Below are 23,943 nucleotides of genomic sequence, written 5' to 3' on the forward strand. Positions count from 1 at the left end.
TCTGCCAAGCCTTCCTTAGACATGCATTTATGACCCCATTTCTGCCAAGCCTTCTTTAGATATACATTTATGACCCCATTTCTGCCAAGCCTTCCTTAGATATGCATTTATGACCCATTTCTGCCAAGCCTTCCCTCAGGTGGCGCTATACAGTTTCGCATTTTGCATAGGGTTAGGAATTTAAAGAAAAAGAATGTCCCCGGCTTTCCTCACTGGTTATACTGGCTATTTAAAAAAGACCTTGTATATCTTAGGTATAATGCAAAGAACCTTTAATTCCCTTTATTTTGGTGTATGATTGATGGGTGTACTATGGGTTATAGAGTATACAGCTTGGCCTTACTTCAAATGTGCACCTTTCAAAAAAGTGCTAGCTCTACTTGGTCATTTTCACTTCCTGAACTTCAGAGGTCAATTGTATAAAAAAGAGCCGATAACTTTTTTTACATTTTATATATTTGGTAATTCATTCATTGCACTTTCAGACGCTGGTATTGTCTAGTCTGGCAAAATTCATTTTCCCTATTTTAATAGCTGCTATGTATAGTGTACTTTAGACTAATTCAGACTGATTTTTTAACACAAGGGAGCAGTCATTTTAGTTAGCAGTGTGCTTAAATCATGTAAAATTTCCAAAAGTACAATATCCAAAAGAAATATCATCCACATTACATTAATGTAGCATAGAGGTATGCAAACATTCTCTCCACTGTGCATGTTTTAAATGCGAACTACTTCACCTTACATACGTCACTCTCTCAAAAGTACATATTATCTGGTGAGCGCCACCTCAGATATGCTTTTATGACCCCATTTCTGCCAAGCCTTCCTTAGATATGCATTTATGACCCCATTTCTGCCAAGCCTTCCTTAGATATGCATTTATGACCCCATTTCTGCCAAGCCTTCCTTAGATATGCATTTATGACCCCATTTCTGCCAAGCCTTCCTTAGATATGCATTTATGACCCCATTTCTGCTAAGCCTTCCTTAGACATGCATTTATGACCCCATTTCTGCCAAGCCTTCCTTAGATATGCATTTATGACCCCATTTCTGCCAAGCCTACCTTAGACATGCATTTATGACCCCATTTCTGCCAAGCCTTCCTTAGATATGCATTTATGACCCCATTTCTGCCAAGCCTTCCTTAGATATGCATTTATGACCCCATTTCTGCCAAGCCTTCCTTAGATATGCATTTATGACCCCATTTCTGCCAAGCCTTCCTTAGATATGCGTTTATGAAAACATTTCTGCCAAGCCTTCTTTAGATATGCATTTATGGCCCCATTTCTCCCAAGCCTACGTTGCATTTAGCTATGAAGTAAAAATTAGTCAACATGTAGCTTAATCTATTAAAAAAAAAGAACTTTAACACTGAGCTTTATCTAGGGTGTGGACAGATGGACAGATATACGCATGAATGCCAAGGTAATCACTATGTCAGGCTTCAGCAAAGGCACGTTTGACAGGATCAGACTCCGCTCCTGCTGCAAACATCATACCAGTACATCAAAAACATTTATTTTATTTGATTAATTATATTCCTCTTGTATACATGTGTTACAGTATGACTTACAGGTTATCATTTTTATGTAATATTCTTTTATGTCTGCCATCACCTGGTGTTTTGAAGAATCTGGCAGGATGAACAATGTTCCTATTCAAGGCAAATAAAGTTGCCATTGGCAGCCACAAACTTTGTGGACATTGTGAATGCTTAAATTGATGGCTGTTGGTGGTGTAATAATTAATTTTTAAAAAATACTGGTTATAAAAGTTACAAGACCAAGCATTTGATATGATTTTCAAAAATCAATTATGTTTTCTTTGGAATATTTTGTTTTTATATATTTAATTTGTTTCATTTTTTTGTGCATCATAAACCTGAACATATTTTAGTTCTTTTGGACAGCAATAACAAACTTGTACTAATGGACAGATGGATGACAGATTACAGATGATGAACAAACAAAAGGCCAAACAATAAGCCCTTCAGGTCTATGAACAGGAGAGATATAAAAAAAATATTTTTCATGAAACAATATAGAAAGTATCTCCAATCAGTGACAATAATTGCACAGCAATACTATTGGCTGTCCCACTCTTTAAATGAATTGTACCCAAACTTGAGACACCCAGCCTGTACAATTTTTGCAGACCTACCTCACCATGATTTATTATGTTTAAAAGTAAAATAAAACAGATTACATGATGGCACACACTATAAGTGAAATCTGCTCTGCTCTTTTTCTATGAGAAGAGTAGGAGACAAACATGTGCAATTTCTACAGATGTTCAAATGTGTAATAACTGGAAATATGCATTTAACATGGTTTATCAAGTGACCAGAGAGCATCAGCAGTATTCTATAAAAGGAATAAGAATAGAATAGTGTGGTCAGTTGTGTCTGGACTGAAATTGGCATCTAACTTTGTGACAAATTACTGCCACTTGTTCCACTGCAAATTCTACCTCCTTAATCAAAAGAATTACTTCCTGTCTGGAAAATTACTCTCTATATTCTAATGAAGGACATTCCAAAGCTAAATTGTTTGAGACAGATTTCATTGTCTGATCAGTGAGCCCATATATGTGTCCCTTGTTAATGGTAAGAGAAGAATTAAAACTAGGGGCATCTCTATGAAATTTTTCATGAAGAATCCTCTGCACAGAAACTGTGAGCAGAATGTTTTTGTTTTAAATTGGTTTAAATTTATTCTGGTCAGAAAATGACATCTTTATATGAATTTAACAAATTCTTTTCTATGGCTTTTTAACATGAACAACCAAAATAAAAGCACAATGCTTTTTTGTCAAAATAAATTACACATTCATATACTAAATTCATTTTGCAATGCCCTATGGGATAATATTTTGATTAATTTTACAAAGTTTTCATTGATATATCTTGAACATTGTTTGGTACCTTGAAGCACTAATGGCTAAAAATGAACCCTTCAAAAAAATTAAGTTTTCTCCACTGTATTTTCTTAACACCAGTAGAACACATTATTTAGCATCATTGCAGAACTATCTCTTTCTCCTTTTCTGTAATACCACCTACTTTGGTACATCTAAATCATGTTAAACGTAACATATAGGGTACAACCTCAAGATGCATAAACATGGCATGTGGCATTAATGAGTTCAAGGATTTTTTTGGAAACATTGTAAAACTTGTCCAGGATTGACTATTTCTGCAATTTCTACATAATGGTAATGCACAAAATATCAAATAAGCAAGCAATATATAGACTTGGTGACATCAAAATCCAATCATTAACTCACTGACTCATGGATAACCTTTATATTTTTGCCTGAAATGAGGGTAGGAAATGCATTTTGTGGGTACTTCTGAATGCAACCAAACACATTTGTTTCCATCCAAACACATCCGTTTCCATCCAAACACATCTGTTTCTGATAGATTTTATTTAGGCAGAAACTTAGGTGCAGAAAAGATATTGCTTTTGATTGGCTATTTCCACTGTGTATTTGTGAATTTGTACAAGGGTGAAAATTAAACTTCTTTTTTCTCCCTTTTTTTGTTGAATACTGGACCATGATTTTCATTTCTCAACCTCTTTTACTCCAGATTTATAAGTTTTCCTACCTTTTGCAAAAGCTCATCTATTTAAGACCAGTCTGCTTTAGATCTATGGCCAAAAAGTCAAAAATACGAGCATACACCCCAGTTCAAATACCAGCAATTTTCAAGGTAAACAAATCAGGTTTCAGAAATTACATTTTTTCCCGTCTATTTTAATAAGAGTAGAAAGTCTACATTTTCTGGCATCATTGCAAAACAACATTTTTCTCCTTTTCTGTAACATCACCCGCTTTGATTATCAAAAATCATGCTGTTGTTACTGAGCTCAGAAAAAGGGTACAACCTCATGACATGTAAATGTGGTAATAGAGGATTACTGAGTTAATGAACTTCAAAATTATTTTTAGACAGGCATTAATATTTCCCATAGTGACCCTCCTTTAACAGTTTAGTTTCTGCCATAGTGGTGGTCCAGTGTCCAGTGACAATTGGTCAGGTAACTGTACTATCACCAACAAATGATTAGTCACCAGCCTGCTTTGTGTATTGGCATGCATGCCTGTCTTTCACAAAACAATTTCAAGAATTTCATTTGAACTAACCCCTCATTAAGTCTTCATGTGCAGTCCAGACTTTGGCCCTGCTGCTGATGTTGGGTTGATGCTAATTGCTCTGGACAATCAGCCACAGGGGACAAAAGCAAATTTACATATTTTTGATTGGTTATTAATGTTTCAATTTATAAGGTAATGTAGTGTGTGAACAAAGACAACGCCTTCTTTCTCAGAATGTTAACATGTCCCAAGATAGATAAACATATTACAGCATCTATGAAGAATGTATCAAAACAACTGCAGTGAATTCACACAAACTACTGAAACATTTGGAAGAACACAATTTCACCAATCTATTTTTTACCACAACAATAAACAAATGATGATATAACCTGGAAAGTCACATCCAATAAACAAATATGTTGTTGAAAGACATGAATTAGGTCAAAGACTGTATGCATTAGATAGTACCTTTCCATTCTGTAAACAAAATACATAAAAACAGTGTTTACCTTAATGCAATTATGTCTATCTATATGGTGCTAAGAAAAGGTCAATGTCTAAAAGACAAAAAAATAAACAAAACCATTAGGAAAATAAACCCTTCCAAATAAATGTAAATATGAAGTACAACAAGATAACAGTTTTAAATGAAATTTTTTTAAAATTCTGTAAAACGCATATAAAATAAAAGATATAAAATAAAAGATAACGGTAAACACATTAAAAATCATTTAACGATATGGTCATCTCTTCCCTCAAACAGCACAACAATCCAGTACACTTTAATACCAAACCACATGAACACGATGCATGCTGAATACTAAGATGGACCCAAACCATGAAAATATTACAGTATGTTCAGAGTGAAGACGGTGAGATTAATACTTCTAACACATGGCATCTTATAGAAACATACAGCAAGAGACATAGCTCAATTTTTTTATCTTTACACCTAACTTTTGATTTCTAAGTAGCTTTTATTTAACACTTTTTAGTAATTTAGGTGTTATTTTAAGCTCTCACTCATCTTGCAAATTACATATGTGGGATGTCAAGTCAGACAATGTCAACAGTGGAGGATTTTTTTGTCTGGTAAAAATAGTATTACATTCTGCCCAGTATTTCCAAGACTGTATGTACAGCTTAACTGATACATTGTCATGCCAAAGACATCGTTATTTCCAAGACTGTATGTACAGCTTAATTGATACATTGTCATGTCAAAGACACAAGTATTTCCAAGACTATATGTACAGCTTAACTGATACATTGTCATGTCAAAGACACCAGTATTTCCAAGGCTGTATGTACAGCTTAATTGATACATTGTCATTACAAATCAAAGACACCAGCAGATGTTTCTAGCAGTATGTAATTACTTTTCAAATGAAAATGTTGCTAGCTTACATCTGAAGAAAAAAAAATCCAAGTGCCTCTGCAATTTTCACAACATTTTGTACTGGATTTCAGTCAAACCTCCATTTCCTGAGAATTACTCAAGCTACCTACCAGACTGAAGATTCCTGATTGGCCAAATGTGTTAAAAGGTTATTACTTCACTTTAATGAAAACTAAGCAGCTATTGTCTCAACATTATATGCTTTGTAAATAGGTTTCAAAGGCATGTATTAGGTGAAACGTGGTGGAAAATAAGTTGGCACTTAAAATGCTCTTTTTTAATTGCAAATCAGCACCATATTTCTTGTGAAAATTAATAGATGCTTCTATCTGTTGGGGTCTTCACTTTGTTGTGACAATATATCAATACAGCTGTAGTCTTGGGTCAAGCAAAACACTGATGATATAAAAGATAATGATATTTGGACATTCTCCAACTCTTAATAGGTTGTGAAATGTAGAACTTCAATGCCTGTCAAGGGTATGAAATGCACGTGGATTTGTTCTTAGGGTGTAAATCTGCATCAAATCAGCCAGTGACAAGAAGTATTGGTTATGTAGTTTTCCTTGACCATCGATTTGTGAATCCACTTGCCCAGCTCCCAAGACAAGCTCGTGAAATTTAACTCAGGAAAGATCAAGTTTCCGAAGCATTTGCCCACAGGAAGTATACAAAAAAGAGAGGGAAGAGAAAGGGGGCATCTTTGTAATGCTTAATGTTTTGCAAGTTTTATAATTTGTAATCTCACCAGGTTAATTATATCAGCATCTTCGTTTCATGTTTATATGTACCACATTCTTCTATTACAAGCTTTGTTTTCAGCATGTTCAAAACTCTGTGACTTTGCCACAGTAATGTCAGGACCTTTATTTCGTGTTTATACTGTATTTTTCTATTATAAGACTGGACACAGCTTCTTTCATCTACTGTATTTCACTTCCATCCTGTGATAAATGTCAAGGTCACTCTTTTTTTTTTTTTTCTAGACATGATAACATAAATATTTACTATTTAAAGCTCATCTCAACAAATAAGGAATAATTATATACATTTTAACTCGCCAGTTACATTCTAAACATAATATTTGTACTTACTTTCAGGTCCTAACCTAACCTCGGTCAGTTTGTTTGCTTGAAGACTCTAAACAATTGGCTGGTCTTGATGCATATTGCCGATTTTAAGATAAGGTGTTATTTGTTAATAATATAACTTGAGAGTTTTTGACAAGTGTTTGAAAATAAAATGCACTTGTGTGTAACAATTATCCACCCCAATGATGCACAATGCCACTTTTTAATGCTGACATATAAACTAAACCAAGGATGTTTTTTAAGTTGTAGAGAGACAAAAATGTAGGAGAGACTAAGGAATGAACATAAATGTAGATAAAAAGTCCTCAACTTTTCACAAAAAGGTAGGGGGACACGTACCTATAACAATTAGGATTTAATTGCATCTGTAAATGTTTGCTTGTTGGGTTTTACCAAACTCTGCATGGTTTTAGAATTTTTAAAGATCACTGACCAGTCACTTGCTCTGTTAAAATTTCTGTTTTATATGGTTCACTTTAATGACAATTAGGAACCAAAAATATGTTTTGGTTTCCATGTAAAGGGGTCTTTGTTTATCAAGATAAATTCTGCTGCGATTCAAGAAGGCAAAGTTGATCTGGTTTAAGAGGATTTGGGTTTATTGGGATTTCAGTATTAAGAAGTTTTAGTGTATTAGATTCATCTTAATTAGATGTTCTCTACACTTCCAGAAAATCAATAATAAAACAGGCCTTCCCATGATGGAGGCATTCTCTACATAAATTACTACAAAATATGGATTCACCACCACCACCAACACACACAGGACCTCTTTGAGAAAAAGTAAGTAACACTGGCTTTAACTGCAGCAGGCTGTTGAACCACAATTTGCATTAATTGTTTTGAAGTCTGGCAGATCAAAGAAAATTAAAAAATAGATCAACCTCCAATCTGATGTCATTATTAATAACTAGCACAAGATTCCTTGTCCTTTTATGCAAAGACTCATTTCCACTGAAGCAGACGACAAGCGAATATGAATGAGAAAACACTCTAAAATCCTTGCAAATCAGGATAATGTGAATGAATAATGCACAAAGCTTTGTTGTGAGTCTCACATTATACAGCTGGGGATTTAGAAAGGTGATGAAAAACTGAAGTACAAACATTATGGCACTGCTATAACATCCTCCTACAAAAATCTGTCCCACCATGATCCAATAAATCCAAAGATTATCATATATCCTTGTTTATAGGTTTATAGGTCAACCCCAAGTTCAAACTGCACATATGCAGATCTGCCATCACATAATGTACTGGCAGATCTGGGTCTATGCGTTTAGTAAGCTGTAGAACAAATGACACAAACTCTGATCTGCCATCACATAATGTACTGGCAGATCTGAGTCTATGCATTTAGTAAGCAGACTCTGATCTGCCATGGATACAATGAAAGATCAGGGTCTATGCTGTCTGCGGTCGGACTAGCCTTGTAAACAAGTACATACAATAATTGTCATTTTGCAACTTTCTCAACTTTTAATTTGGGCAATATGCAATATACTGCTGACATAATTTCTTTCTAATTTCTTTGATTAGTGATTAGCTTTGTGAAAACTAATTTCGTTGATCTTATGAACATGTTATGTCATTCCATTACAGTCTGTCTATTATACTGCTGGACAAAGCAACAAAAAGAAGGTAACATGGTGTATCAATTCTCATGAATTTTTCTGTTGCTTCAGATAGTGAATTTAAAGGCCCTATGGACAATGATTCTTCTGTGGAAACAACAGGACACCCTTCTTCAGTCCTGAACTTAAACACCTACACATATGCATTTTTCACTAAATCCCAAATAATTATACCAACAAAAAAAATAATTAACAGTACTGGAGAAATGATAAGCAAATATGGACTCAGCACCACTGCATCCACAACATGTTTTCAATGTAGCTTCCTTGCTGAGGTCACATAAATTTGGTGTCCATATATAGTACAGGTTTACAAAATTAGCCAGATGTGAAGAAGCACATAATAACATGATGCCTAAAATAGCGTGTGTGGACAGTGTCTTAAACCCCACCGAAAAACTTTGTAACATGATGTCCAAGTTTTAATAAGTAGAATTACCTGAAGACATGCTCCTGGAGTGAAATTACCTTTCAGCCTAACAAAGTCACTCTGTTATACAAGTGAAAAGGTGAAACAAGTCATCTCCTTAAGAAGTAAATTTGTTCTTTATTTCAGTAATTTAGGCTAATGTCCTATAATACCTACAATACAGGTTGCTATATTAGAGTGCAATGCAATTCTTATAGTGCAGCTGGCAGACATTAATGACTTTTGCCCAGCTAATGAATTGTACAAAATTGGAATTTGAGATTAAATCAAGCTACAGAATTTGTATTGATATGGACAGGCACACCAATGCTCATCTTAATATTTTTTTCTCTGCTATCTTTGTAAATATATAAAGTTTTCATCATGAACTAATGGTAAATTATTACTGGAACATAAGTAACAAAAATCTCTCAAAAGCAATGCCAGCTTCATATCTACCTGCATCAATATTACGTTAATAGCTACAATACCTCAATAAACAAAACCTCAGAATAATGAAAAGAGATCTTTCTCTGCATAAATATTTACCAACATTAAGTAATGAATTGTATTCTTTTTAATATGCAGATTTGTTGACTGATTTACCTTTTTATGCCAATTTAGACACATACTTTTTAATATCTGAAAAGTTCATGCATAAAAGTGTATAATCACACATATTTTTGAAGCATTATGTTGTACACACTAATATACTGAAGTGTTATGTTGTACAAACTAATACATTATCTTGGAGTGTTATGTTGTACAAACTAATACATTATCTTGGAGTGTTATGTTGTACACACTAATATATTGAGGTGTTATTTTGTGCACACTAATACATTATCTTGGAGTGTTATGTTGTACACAATAATACATTATCTTGGAGTGTTATATTGTGCACACTAATAATTATCTTGTAGTGTTATGTTGTGCACACTAATACATTATCTTGGAGTGTTATGTTGTGCACACTAATACATTATCTTGGAGTGTTATGTTGTGCACACTAATAGATTATCTTGGAGTGTTATGTTGTACACACTAATATATTATCTTGGAGTGTTATGTTGTGCACACTAATACATTATCTTGGAACATTATGATGTGCACACTAATACATTATCTTGGAGTGTTATGTTATGCACACAAATACATTATCTTGGAGTGTTATGTTGTACACACTAATATATTATCTTTGAGTGTTATATTGTGCACACTAATACTTTATCTTTGAGTGTTATGTTGTGCACACTAATATATTGAAGTGTTACATTGTACACATCTTGGAGTGTTATGCTGTACACACTAATATATTGAAGTGTTATGTTGTACACATCTTGGAGTGTTATGTTGTACACACTAATACATTATCTTGAAGTGCTATGTTGTGCACACTACTATACTGAAGTGTTATGTTGTACACATCTTGTAGTGTTATGTTGTACACACTACTATATTTAAGTGTTATGTTGTACACATCTTGGAGTGTTATGTTGTGCACACTAATATGAGCATCACAACACTGTTCAGCATAAGCTTCACACTGTGTACACTCCAATTTTGTTCTCTTTGTCAAAAACCAATACGGTGGTGAATTCCAGGTCTTGTGGGTAAAATAATGATCTCAAGTTCTATTTATTGCAACAAGGTGAATTCATTACCGGCTCTATTGTCCTATTTAGAATAAATAAATCTGAATGATGGTAACATGCAGCCTAATATTGGACAACTATATCTCTCAAGCTTCATTTGCATATGTAGGTAAAAGAGAGTAATAATGTCCTGAACTGACTAGTTCCATTCCATACCTTTTAAATTCTGAGAGATTAAAATCTATACAGACTAAGAATAATGGGAGACAAAGGTTGTATGGCAGCTGACAATCATGTAACAGCCAAGGCAAAATAAAAAAGATTGTGTAATAGCTGACAATCCAATAACATGTAGGGCAACATCAAAAAGGTTGTCAATCAATTGACGATCATGTGTAGCAGTTGATAATCCCACATTAGTTAGGGCAACATACAAAAGATTGTATAATATCTGACAATCCCATAAAAGATAGGGTAACATAAAACAGGTTGTCAATCAACTGCCAATCCTTAACAGCAAGGTCAACATAAAAAACATATAGCAGTTGCTAATCCCACATTAGTTAGGGCAACATAAAAAAAGTGTGCAGCAACTGACAATCCCATAACAACTAGGGCAACATAAAAGAGTTGTCAAGTAATTAACAATCATTAACAGCTTGAACAACATAGAGAAAGGCTGTGTTGCAGCTGACAACCCCATAACAACTAGGGCAACATAAAAGGGTTGTCAAGTAATTAACAATCATTAACAGCTTGAACAACATACAGAAAGGCTGTGTTGCAACTGACAATCCCATAACAAGTTTGGCAACATAAAAGGGTTGTCAAGTAATTAACAATCATTAACAGCTTGAACAACATACAGAAAGGCTGTGTTGCAGCTGATAATCCCTAACAGCTAGGGCAACATAAAAGGGTTGTCAAGTAATTAGCAATCATTAACAGCTTGAACAACATACAGAAAGGCTGTGTTGCAGCTGATAATTCCTAACAGCTAGGGCAAACATAAAATGGAAACAAAGCAACCTACAATGCCTAATTATTTTAGCTGAGCAAAAGATGTTCCAGAACTAATTTATTGCTCATCTGGTTTTTTTAAAAATTTAATCAAATTATGGCCTCTTTTTGATGTTCTTTTGAGCATCTCTGCCAAAAAGATTCTTTTATAATCTGCCAAATGTAACACATTTTTTCTGCCCTTGTCCTTACTCATAATGGAGAGTAGTGCCATATGAAGGGTCCATGACAGCTACAAGAGTCTTTTTCTTTGTTGTGTATTTTTAGCTTGAAATGAATATGGGATGAATTCAATTTGGGGGTACAAAATACACATTTTACATTGAAAATGTTATGACCAGGTCAAAGATAACTCAAGCTGGAACCATATGTCACTGGATTTGGTAAATTAGGGTTACAGGATGCTATTAGTTCTGATTTCAACAAACCCAAGCTCTTTGTCATTCCAAATGAGGCATGAAACATGCTTGAGAACCGATACTGTAACATATTTGAAAATGGCATCGAAATATTTCACAACAAATCTCACAAAACTCATGCATATTTCTATTGTTTTATGTTCATGTCTTTTAAGTATGAAAATTCTGGCTGAATTCATGCAAATTAAACACTAAAATTGTATAAATTTGATGACTAATGCTATGTAAAAACAGGGTCTATTCTATATTCATAAAATTAAGGGATTCATGCCAATTTCTCAAAAACTGTAGAAAACATCAACCACACAAATATCTAGTGAACCATATTTCAAGCCCAAATATTTTTCTTATTAAATCTCTCCTGCACGTATAAAAAGTTCCCTTTTTACAGAGGGGAGCAATTTCCTCCTTATACTGCCAGGTACTGACTTAACCCTATAATACAATACTTTATGCAAGTTTTCTTGTTGTTTTGGGTCTAATGACATTTTTCGGCGCAAGACAGGCTATACATTGGAGGGAGTAATTAACTGGTGAAGGAAAAACCTAGGAAAATACCAGTAAGATCCACCAAGCCATGGGATACCACAAGCTTTCTCATGTACCAACACTGGTTCTGCCAGAGATTCAAACAGGGACCAGTAAAAGCAAGCTCTTTGGATCACATGGCACCCAGGTCTTGAAGGTGTGTGTTGATTGGCACCAGTAAATACTGTGCTGCCTATATAACTGAAAAGGTATGTGTTGATTGGTGCCTGTAAATTACCTTGCTGCCTGTATAATTGCAAAGGTCACCCATGCAATTATTTCTTATACACCTAAGTAAATTACACCAGTTGTGATCAAATATATTTAATCTCTACTAGAAATATAACAAACAAATTTTTCCAGGTCTCTGCCAGGTTTTCTCCTGGATAAAAATGATTTTTGCAACATTAATGTATGAACCTTACTGAATTGAATCATCAACAAAAACATTTTCAAAACATGTATTTTTCAAATCAAATCTTTTTTTTCCTGAGCCTTTCTCATAACGTATCAATTAGACATAACCATGTACTAAACTATGGGATGTATCACTAGACACAAGTACAGCAGACCTATTCAAATTTAACTCAATTTGAATAAAAGTAACTCATTTAAATTTACAGAAGAAAACTGTCAACTTTACTCATTAACTTTACACATCATGACAATTGTCAACTTTATTCATTAACTTTACACATCATGACAACTGTCAACTTTATTCATTAACTTTACACATCATGACAATTGTCAACTTTATTCATTAACTTTACACATCATGACAATTGTCAACTTTACTCATTAACTTTACACATCATGACAATGTCAACTTTATTCATTAACTTTACACATCATGACAATGTCAACTTTACTCATTAACTTTACACATCATGACAATTGTCAACTTTACTCATTAACTTTACACATCATGACAATGTCAACTTTATTCATTAACTTTACACATCATGACAACTGCCAACTTTATTCATTAACTTTATACATCATGACAGGTAAATGATGAAGATACACATTATCATTCTCCTAAACTTGATGTTGTCACAGACAATAACTCTTGTCTTCATAACAACAATAGAGATACTAATATGGAACTGACTACAGTGTAAAGAGTCTCCTTTACCTGTCTGATTGCCAGAGTGATAGTAACAATTTTACAAATATTTGTAGAGCATGTACCCAAGTCATTCAAAACAGCAAGTATAGCTGAACTGACTGGAAAGTTTCACAACCTCTGAAAATTCTAATAAGAACTCAATAAAATTATCTCATGATCAGTCTAATTGCAACTTAAGTTACATATCTTTTTCGCAGTAATTGCAAATTCCCAGCTTGTCCTATTCTGATCAATATTTGCAAAATGATATAGTTTTTCCTGGTCTGGAACAAACCTATTCTCCCAACATTTTCACTAATTTTCCAGCAGCACTGGAAGCCTGTTACTACAGCTGACAGTAATTGTTTTCAGGGAATTAAAAATCTGACTTATTACAAAGTCATCAAAAGGTCAAAGGACATGGGGTAATAAACACTGACACCATTCAATAAAGAGAATTCGTAAAGTTTTTATTTTGTGGGTATGTGGCCCTTTATGTATAGGTGAAATATACAAGTAAACATAAGGAGAAGGGTTCCCATGAGTTGTTCTCTATAACGTGTCTGTCAAGACAAATTAGGCCACATAATAAGAAGTGTTCCCATGAGTTGTTCTTTATAGACATGTCCGTCAAGATAAATCAGGTAAAGCTGTACTGATTAATCGGCCACACTCATAACTGGGCCAATTATTAGAACAATAGAACCTACCTCAACTAGGCTTTCAGTATTAGCTGCAGCCAGCATGAGAGTAACATCTAACTTTTAGTCTTAAAGCATGCATATTATTAATTTCAATTATTATTGGGCTATTGTTATTAACACTTTTTAGCCATTGATTGAAATCTAGTAATGGCGACCTGCATCACTGAACCTTACGTTCAATGATGCGGATCGCCATTACTAGATTAATACATTTTCATTCATTTATATACTGAATTGGCAAACCATAAGTTATATCAGTGTTAGTTTTAAACAATTTCAAATTTTTATGTGTGTGTGTTGTTTTCTATCAATAGCAATGAAATTCTTATCCATTTTCTGTTTGTTTTTATACAGAAGTTCAAATTCACTTGCCTCATAAACAACCTTGTTATAACTCACACGGCAAAATACCTGCTTGCATTACACTAATAGGTTTATATTTCTGAACCAGTCATTGTTAAAAAACAAATAATAATGAAATAATCGGTCTATAGAATCAGTATCGGCAATTTTAATAATCAGCTATACGCAGAATCGGCATAATCAACAAAAAGTCACTTCTTTACAGCTTTAAAATCAGGCCACATAATGAGAAGGGTTCTCATGTGTTGTTCTTCATATATGTGTCTATCAAGACAAATTAAGCCATATTTCTATCATTGGTGTGGGCATGCATCATCTGAGTTATGAGAAATTTGATAACTGTGGTTCTGACTTATTATCATGCAATTACTTCCACATTAAGTCTTCATTTAACTACATGCCATGATCCCTGTCAATCAAGCCCCAGCATGGTTTCTAATAAACCATTCTGCATCATTTCGCTTCAGTTCTAATTGAGTATAATCCATCATCTAGTACTGGGTATATCCATTTTGTTTAACAACAAGCATCATACATTAAATCTCTCATACATCAAAGAGTACATTTTCTTATTTCTGTTACCAAATAGGTATTTTTCTAGTTACAACTTATAGATATGCCTAAATATCAACTTGAAGTCTTAAGTGCATGACTTAGACATAATTTAAGTTCCCACAAATAGTGTCCTGGTATCTGATTATAAATAACTCAAATTTTTTGCAATAAATACATCACAAACAGCCCTGCTCACAGCAATCTGCTTGGCAAAGCCTTAAACAGAAAAACTTGTGTCAGCAAAGCCAAACTAAAGTGGGGAGAACAAGAATTCAGGGACCATAACTCCTCTAAAGTTGGAAGTGGAATGATAGACTCATTCAAGACTCCATTCATATAATACAGCATGCTAAATCTGGTTGAACTCCAACAATACTTTGTAAAGTTATGCTGCAGAAACCCAAGTTAAAAGGCTTGGAAATCGGGGGAATACCACTTGTAAATGCAGGAAATGAGTAAGTTGCACCATATTAACAGACAGACCAATAAGAAGTCCATGATAAGCATGCCATATTGAAACACTGACCAATAAGAAGTCCAGAGTAAGTTAAACCATATTAACAGACAGACCAATAAGAAGTCCATCATAAGCATGCCATATTGAAACAATGACCAATAAGAAGTCTGGAGTAAGTTACACCATATTAACAGACAGACCAATCAGAAGTCCATCATAAGCATGCCATATTGAAACACTGACTAATAAGAAGTCCGGAGTAAGTTACACCATATTAACAGACAGACCAATCAGAAGTCCATCATAAGCATGCCATATTGAAACACTGACCAATAAGAAGTACAGAGTAAGATGCACCATATTAACAGACGGACCAATAAGAAGTCCATCATAAGCATGCCATATTGAAACACTGACCAATACAACGTACAGAATAAATTATGCCATATTAAAACAGTGACCATTAAGAAGTCCTGAATAAGTGCTTCAATTAGCTTTACACCAAATGTTCAATAATACTGGAAAGCTGTGGCATGGTGCTGCTTGCTGATCACTAAACCATTTGTGCTAATGTTGACATTTATTAGCATAACAATAAATGAGAATGTAAATTAAGCCTTTGATCTCACTGCAAAGAAATGGGTTGAAACTTCATTCTCATTCTACAACATTTGTTACAGAAAAGTCTTCATGGAACACTAACTTTGTCTTTGATTTCAACACTGGCTTTTCCCAAATTCTATTCTTTCATTTCATTCTGTTTAGTATTCACATGGACACAAGAACTGATTAAAATCATTACATGATTTTAGCTGTTTGCAGAAATTCTCATTAGTTTGTTGTATTGTACTCTAATCTGAAGGCAGTCTTGGCTTGCTCTTTTCATATTTACTGTGACAGTAGGGCACATGCTGAAACAGCGATAGCTAGAGTGTAATTGAAACAATGTCAAGAAATGATTTTACTCAAAGTGGATAGTCTTTCTCCTATCTGCAAATAATATGCAGTACAAAAACCATCTTATTTAAAGAGTGTCATATATTTTTAAACTTTTAAGGATATAGGGATTAAGCTTCACACACAGGGAGAAGTTATAGTTATAAAAATTAAAAAATTTCCACAGCTGAATGTAAAACATAAAGGGCTGTACACATCAATTCTAATACCTCACTTCTGTTTTACAGTACTAGCTGTTACAATATTTAACTAGTTTCATTTTACATTTTATTTCTGGAATCTAACCATAAATCAATATGAAACCATTTACATATCAAGGAAATATACAATTTTCCATGAACCCATTACAAATTCAGACAATTCTACAATAATCTGAATTGTAGTTACATCTGTCCTTGAAAAATCTTAGCACATGTGAAAGTCTCTTGTTTTCAGTGTAGTTAATATGCATCTGACTTACCTTGATGATCTGGTCATCTTGTTTGCAGTGAAGTAATTAAAAGCATCGGACTTACCTTAATAATCTGGTAATCTTGTTTCCAGTGAAGTTAATAAACATCTGACTTACCTTGATGATCTGATCATGGGTATTCAAGCCATTTTTTTCTGCTGGACCACCCTCCACAAGCTTGGAAACAATGATTCCTTCCGTCTCCATCCCCTTCTTTGTGTTGTTGTTGTTATTATTTTCCAGCTGCAAAAACAGAACATAGATAAAACATCAAACCAACTGATAATGATTCCACAATAAAATATATCTAGAAAATTCTTGTTTTTAAACAGAAATTTCATTGTTATATGACAATTCCAGATTAAAATAAAGGTTTTCACAATGGTGATATTTTTATCAAGCATTACATATTAAACATAATCCAAAACTTAAAACAGCTACTGGGTAATTAGCTAAAAGCATCAATCTGAAGAAACAAAACATTTAAGTCTTAAATTACGTCAGCCATTACAAGTTCAATCAGTAAACAGTGAAAGAATTAACTTTAGCACAAAGCACCTGCTCCAGTTGCTATAATTATGGAATATAAGAGGTTTTTTGCCACTTCTATCAAGGTAACATGTGTTCATTGTGGGTTTTTTGAGATAATTTAAAACAATTTTCAGACAAATTTTGACTTTTGCATATTGTTACCTGAAAAATATATTTTAAACAAAGACATCAAAATGCAATAGGTCGCCTCAGCCATTTAACCAGAACTCAAAACAGGGATACACTAAGAACCCATTGCCCAGGATCCAATCTCAACTTTCTTGATTTTAGGTGGGTTATGCTTCCTGGCTTTGATTTAAAGAATTTATGTAATCTACTACAAAATACACACACATAAACAGAAACACATCCCAATTAAGTTAAGGATATACAAATTTATACATATCAAAAGTTGATAATTTTGTTTCTTTTTAAACATGAAATTGGTAACAGGGCTTGTCCAACTGACAAAACAAAGAATGGCCAGCTGATAACATGCAGTATCTGGCTATTTTAACACCATGTCTCGTTTATTTTCATTCCGTCTCTTTAATGGATCTAAACCATTGACTGATATGGTATAATCAAATTTTGAGAATTACTATTCACAACCAGACAGCCACAACAAAGGATGTCAAAAAAAATGAGCAAGACCTCGTACACAACTGCTGCCAATTCATCAAAGTCACAGATCTAAAGAATTTGATATGATTTATGACAAAGATATGCATCATTTTATCTGAAATCTGATCTGACCTAATTATAATCAATCCAAAGGAGATTTGATTGTAACCAATTTTCAACATGGTTAATTTAATTACATGGACCATTTAAATGTACTGGTATACAAAATGGCCATGCTTTACATCTGGAGCAAGTTCTCAAATTTCTTCACATGTCGGGACAGTTTAATATTGTCCAACTGTCCTCTGTCCACACTGATCCAATTACCATTTTGCCAACTGCTGCCAATTAACCATGGCTGACCAGTTTTATAGTCCATTTTGTGGGCTGTTCTTCCTCCTCTCCCCCAAGTTAAATTAGATCCCCTGCCTTGGAACAAGGGTTTTGAAAGGCCTCCCCTTCCCATAATCTAATTATTGCAAGGATTTTTAATTATATATATGATGTGTATTTCCTGCCTTTCACATTTAACAAAATTTGAACTCCAGTAAAACGAAAGGAGCTGATCAACAGAGTTCAAATTAATATATGCAATGCTGACAAAAGAACCATGCCTGCTAAAAAAATCTCCTGGCCATAGAAATAAAATGCTTTGCTAAAATACTCAAACATTGTTGTAATAAAATAACCAAAAACTTGATCACTGCAGATATAATGCACATCTCTACACAAAGAGGTGTATGATCTCTACTGTTCTGCAAAAATGCTTTTGTCTTTCTAGCCATGCATGACTAAAAAATGTTATTGTCTGTTACATACCACACATGCATTGTCTAGAAAACTGAGTTTCATTTGTTCTACATTTTATAAAATCAATGCAAGTACATAATGTACTACATTTCTAAGAATAAGCCCTCCATTTTTTGTTCAAAGAGCAAAATCCAGAAAACATGCATTGAATGTCTGCAGTTGATAACTGCTACTAGTCGCTAGTCTGCCAGGCTACATTGCTCCTAAAATGCATTGGTAATTACTACTACACTAGCTCCAGTAGCCTTGTAGTTAGAGCGTCCGCCTCGGATGCGGAAGGTCATGGGTTCGATCCCACGACCAAGTTATATCAAAGACTTACAAAAATGGTACTAACAGCTGCCTCCCTTGGCTCCCAGCATTAAAAGGTTAGTGTTAGGACTGGTTGCCTGGTGTCAGGATAATGTGACTGGGTGGGACATCATGCTGCATGTCTGCGACATGATGCCCCAGTGCTAGACATCACTTTAAACTATCACACTGCAGACATCGTAGCGATATGACTCAAGAATTGTTAAAGCTACATTGACACTTCATCTGCCATACACAACTCTTAGTGATTTTCATAACAAAAATAGCAACTGAAAAAATAAGATGGCTATAAACCTTTTATGACCTGCATTGTATGCATTTCTTTTCTAATTATGAATATGTTTAAGCATTTACTGAATCAGACGAAATCATCAAATATTACTGTAAATACATCATACATTTTTTCAGAATCAATAGACGTTAATCCCAAATGTCTTCATTGCAATGTAAATTATTTTGTTTACACTCCCAAAAATCATCAATATGAAAAGAAAATATAAGTTGTGAAGGAAAACCTGGACAGGTTGATCATGGTTACCTTAATCAAATATTGAGGTACAAAAGACACTGTCAAAAAGATTGCTGTATGCATTTTAATCCCAGGCACACACAAAAAAACATTTTAAACTTCAAACAGTGCTTGTGTATCTATAGTATACAAACTTGATAATAAGTTGTTGAAAAGTAAATATTTTTATGACAATTTATTCCTTGTATATAGGAAAAAGATATCAATGATCCCTGCCATTGATCATAAAGACCAGTGATTACACTGGGAAAGGTGGTCATTAGATTCAGAGTGCTTGGCAATTTGGAATTTAAAAATTCCATCAAGTAGAATACAATGTGAATCTTGGGTCATTTAATGCAATTAAAATGCGGCAAGACCATAGACTGAATGTAAAATGAATTGTTCTGAATAGCAAAAGTAATCAATTCAAGCCTTACAGTGACATCTATTTTGTTAAAATTCATTTTTGAAAATTAAATCCTCAAAGATAGAATCTACAGCAGGTCCTTACAAGCCCCAATGGCCCAAAGGTTGTAATTAACGGTCCTTACAAGCCCCAAGGGCCCAAAGGTTGTAATTAATGGTCCTTACAAGCCCCAAGGGCCCAAATTTGTGAAAGCACCATCTTAATTGCATTCTTCTACTAGCCATAGAATACAGTTTTGTTTTTAAGGGCATTTTCTTGTTATTTACTGTCATTCAGTCTACATACCTAATACCCATTGTGGGAAAAATGCAGATGCTCATAAGACATGTTTAATCACATGCCAAAATAATTCCAGTATCATGGGTTTGTGATGAAATATTTCCTCATTAAATGGCATGAACCTGCCAGTTTTGTATTTAAACTACTGTCTACTCACTTATAAGTCAAACTACAAACAACAGAAATCCTGATCTGCAGTAGAATGAACTGCACAGAACCAGATTTGCTGGTACATCATGTAGCAGCCAATCTTGGTCTGTGCAGTTTACAGCTGGACTAGACTTATAAACGAGTACAGAAGGTATAATGGCCATGTAAAGAAACACCCCCACCCCCCATGGTTACCAATATTGATTACAAATTTGTGGAATTTCAGTCCATATGAGGAATGAAACAAGTAAATTGACTCCTGATGGTATTCAAATGTGTGAGCAATTACATCTCACTTGGGGCAACTAAATTCACCAGCTTATGCCATCACTGTCACATAGGAAGCACCTGTTATTGGAAATCAGAGAATAAATCATTTTGAACATACAAAATGATTTAACTGTTTGTCAGTGCCAATTAGTTTGGACAACTGTTAATCAATATTAACCAAGTTTTATTTAACTGGTGGTCTACATACTATATTGTAGTTTTAAGCACATTGCATAGACTTTAAAAAGCAATTAGAAAGCACAATCACAATATGAAACTTTGACGAGTCGTAGCACCATGCGTATCAATGATCTGGGAGGAAAAGATTGTCTCCCAATCCTCATACCTTGAACTTGTAATTGCTGGGGAAAAATAATTAAGTTTAAGCATCTTTTCCATGTTTCACATAACATGGTGTCAGCCCAGTACAAAATCTTGTACTTTCTGAGGAAGTCAGTAAGTTCGAATGAGGGGATTAACATTCCCTAGGTGTATAGTTATATCTGATCACAACATAATGGTGCTGTCATAATCAATAAATGCTGCAATAAGGAACCAAAAATGATGTAGTATCATGAGATCATTTAGCAAGCAGCACAGATATTTCCACATTTCACAGAAATTTGAAACGCCAAGAAATAATAATAAATTATAATAAAATACAGATGCAAAAAAAATGTTGAGTCCTAACCTTGAAGATATTACCCCCAATGCTGTACATGGGATGACTTCTAATGACGATCTATAAAAATGCTAAGTTCCATCCCTTAAAGATATTACCCCCAATGCTGTACATGGGAATCTTTTGACTTCTAATGACGATCTATAAGAATGCTAAATTTCATCCCTCAATCTTAAATGGTTTTCAAGTGAATGAACAGGAGATAAAGTGTGACAGACAGATGTAAGACATTATAAACTAATGGATGAAGGAAGAAAGAAAAAAAATATCCCCCACTTTTTTTTCTCAAAAAAGAATAATTTTCAGCCATTTCATTGGAAATTGTGATATTTGACATGTTTAAGTGTGTATCAGTAACTTCAGCTAGACTAGATGGATTACTGCAGGCACAGCAATTTCTTGCAGAGAGTGTGTCAGATGAGCAATTTTTAAAGCCACACCTTATGACATAACCTAAAGGTTAAAAAAAGATCACAGGCCAGATCTGGCCCTCAGGCCATATTGTGCCCACCACTGGTGTATTAATTTGAAAAGTGTTTGTGAATCAGGACCTGACTTATCAAATTTGACCTGATATGGTCAGGCAGTTTATAATACTGTGAGAAAGCACATACATACATACATACATACATACATACATACATACATACATACATACATAACATAACATAACATAACATACATACATTAACATAACATAACTCATATTTGATGGCCATGGCTGGCCAAATGGTCTATGGTGCTAGCCTTGACAGATCTTTGACATCTCATCTCTATCCATGCTGATTCAAGTCCTGGCCTTGGAAAATGTGGGTAAGTAGAAAGCTTGCTGGGGTTTTCCCTGTATTATTCCTCCACCAAATATACTGGCCAATTAGTCATGCTGCAATTGGCATTAAACCCATAACAACAAACACATATATGATGGAAGTCAGTTACATTTGTAGATCTTCCACCTGGTAGCTACGGAAGCTCACCCTGATCACAGTTCTCACAGGGTACATCCCAAGAATCATTCCTACCAAGCTGGATACAAAATGGGCAGAAGTCAATAATAGGTTTTCTACCTAGTTGCTATGGAAGGCAACACTGCCAAATAGAGCTATCTCAAATATAATTCTGAAAGAGTATGTCATTAACATTTCCTTTCAAGTTTGATCAGAAGTGGCTCTATCATTTTGGAAAATATGCTGAAATTGGGTTTTCCATATGACTGCTGTGGAAGCCACCCCTGATATGAATCTGGTACAATATATCCTAAGAATCATACCTACCATGATTTATCAAAATTGGCACATACATTTGCTAAGAAGATCACTGCATTAAAGCCGTTTATAATATATTTCACAATTTTTCCAATCTAACTAAAGTTTGGAAGGAACAAAATGATTACTTAAAAATGCTATTTGACATAAACCCTTCTTTGAAATAATCAAGATATTAGGTTTAAGCGATGTTCAAACATTGTTTAAAATTAGGAGTTGCCACTCCTTAATTCAGTCAATGATGTCACTCATAATTCCATTATTTTTCAGGAGTGCTCCAAAAGTAGTGATGTGTTACATTTGACAAATGACTAATCTAATAACAACAATGTTTTGTACAAATTGATTCGAGAGGAAATTAAGTGAGGAGAACCTGCTTCTTTAAAGTGTATATGAGATGAAAAAAGTGCATTAGATAAAAATAACATTCAGGTGAATATTGGTGACCAGCTGAGGTGATGAAATACTTAGGTTGTTAACATGGGTTGAAAGTAAACCGATATTGCATGGTATTGGATTTTTATGTTTCCAACAGTCACATCATCAAATCTTGCACTGCAGCCTTCAACTGAAATCGGTTGACCATTTGAGGTGACCGATTAACATCAGATTAATTCGTACATGTGAAAAATGGAATGGTTAGTCAGTTTGCAGGAGAAATTACATGGCTCATAATGTGAGGAAACTTTGATATTATCTGGTTTTAGTGGAATCCAACGATGTTGAGGATTAACATCTTTCAAGATTCAGTATTATTTAAATGATTTGGCATGTACAACTTTTTGCATGTAACAGCAGCACTGGGGCTTGAAAAACAGATTAACCTAAGAAACACTCCTGGAAAGGGTAGCAAATGCACTCAGATTTTTTCTGAAGGTGATAATCTGTATCTAAATCAATCGAGGGACAAAGTAAAGTTTCACACTGCCCAGATAATTTTTATCCAGTCAGGATGAGAGGAGGAGTGGTTTTCATGAGCCCTGAATTTTAATTAAAATTGGCTTGGCAGAGTCTGAGAACACCTTTACGATAACATTGTTGACATTAGCAACACACAACACACTAGATGCAGGGAGACTGGGTCGATTGGTCAGGTGTACTAAAAAAAATATATATATATCATGAGCAGCCCTTGCTTGTTTCATCACAATTACTAATCAATACTACCATTACACGAAAGGTCCATAAGTACATTCTGTGCTGTGCAAACTTTACAAAAAAAGTATTCAATTCTGCTTTGGATCAATTTTTTAACATCTCTACACATGGTCCACTAAAA

At 34.3% G+C, this 23,943-nt stretch overlaps 1 protein-coding gene across 1 annotated transcript in view; it reads right to left on the reverse strand.

Annotated features, from left to right (window-relative positions):
* Positions 1 to 23,943, reverse strand: part of LOC149788590 (E3 ubiquitin-protein ligase PDZRN3-like) — a 405,601-nt gene that overhangs the window by 331,736 nt on the left and 49,922 nt on the right. Inside the window, exon 3 of the mRNA XM_089974641.1 lies at positions 16,921 to 17,046. Coding sequence (XP_089830767.1) covers positions 16,921 to 17,046 — 126 coding nt within the window. The remainder of the gene's footprint in view (positions 1 to 16,920; positions 17,047 to 23,943) is intronic.

Source organism: Sinohyriopsis cumingii, chromosome 11 (genome assembly GCF_028554795.1).
Source record: "Sinohyriopsis cumingii isolate HCF-2022 chromosome 11, ASM2855479v2, whole genome shotgun sequence".
Classification (NCBI taxonomy): domain Eukaryota; kingdom Metazoa; phylum Mollusca; class Bivalvia; order Unionida; family Unionidae; genus Sinohyriopsis; species Sinohyriopsis cumingii.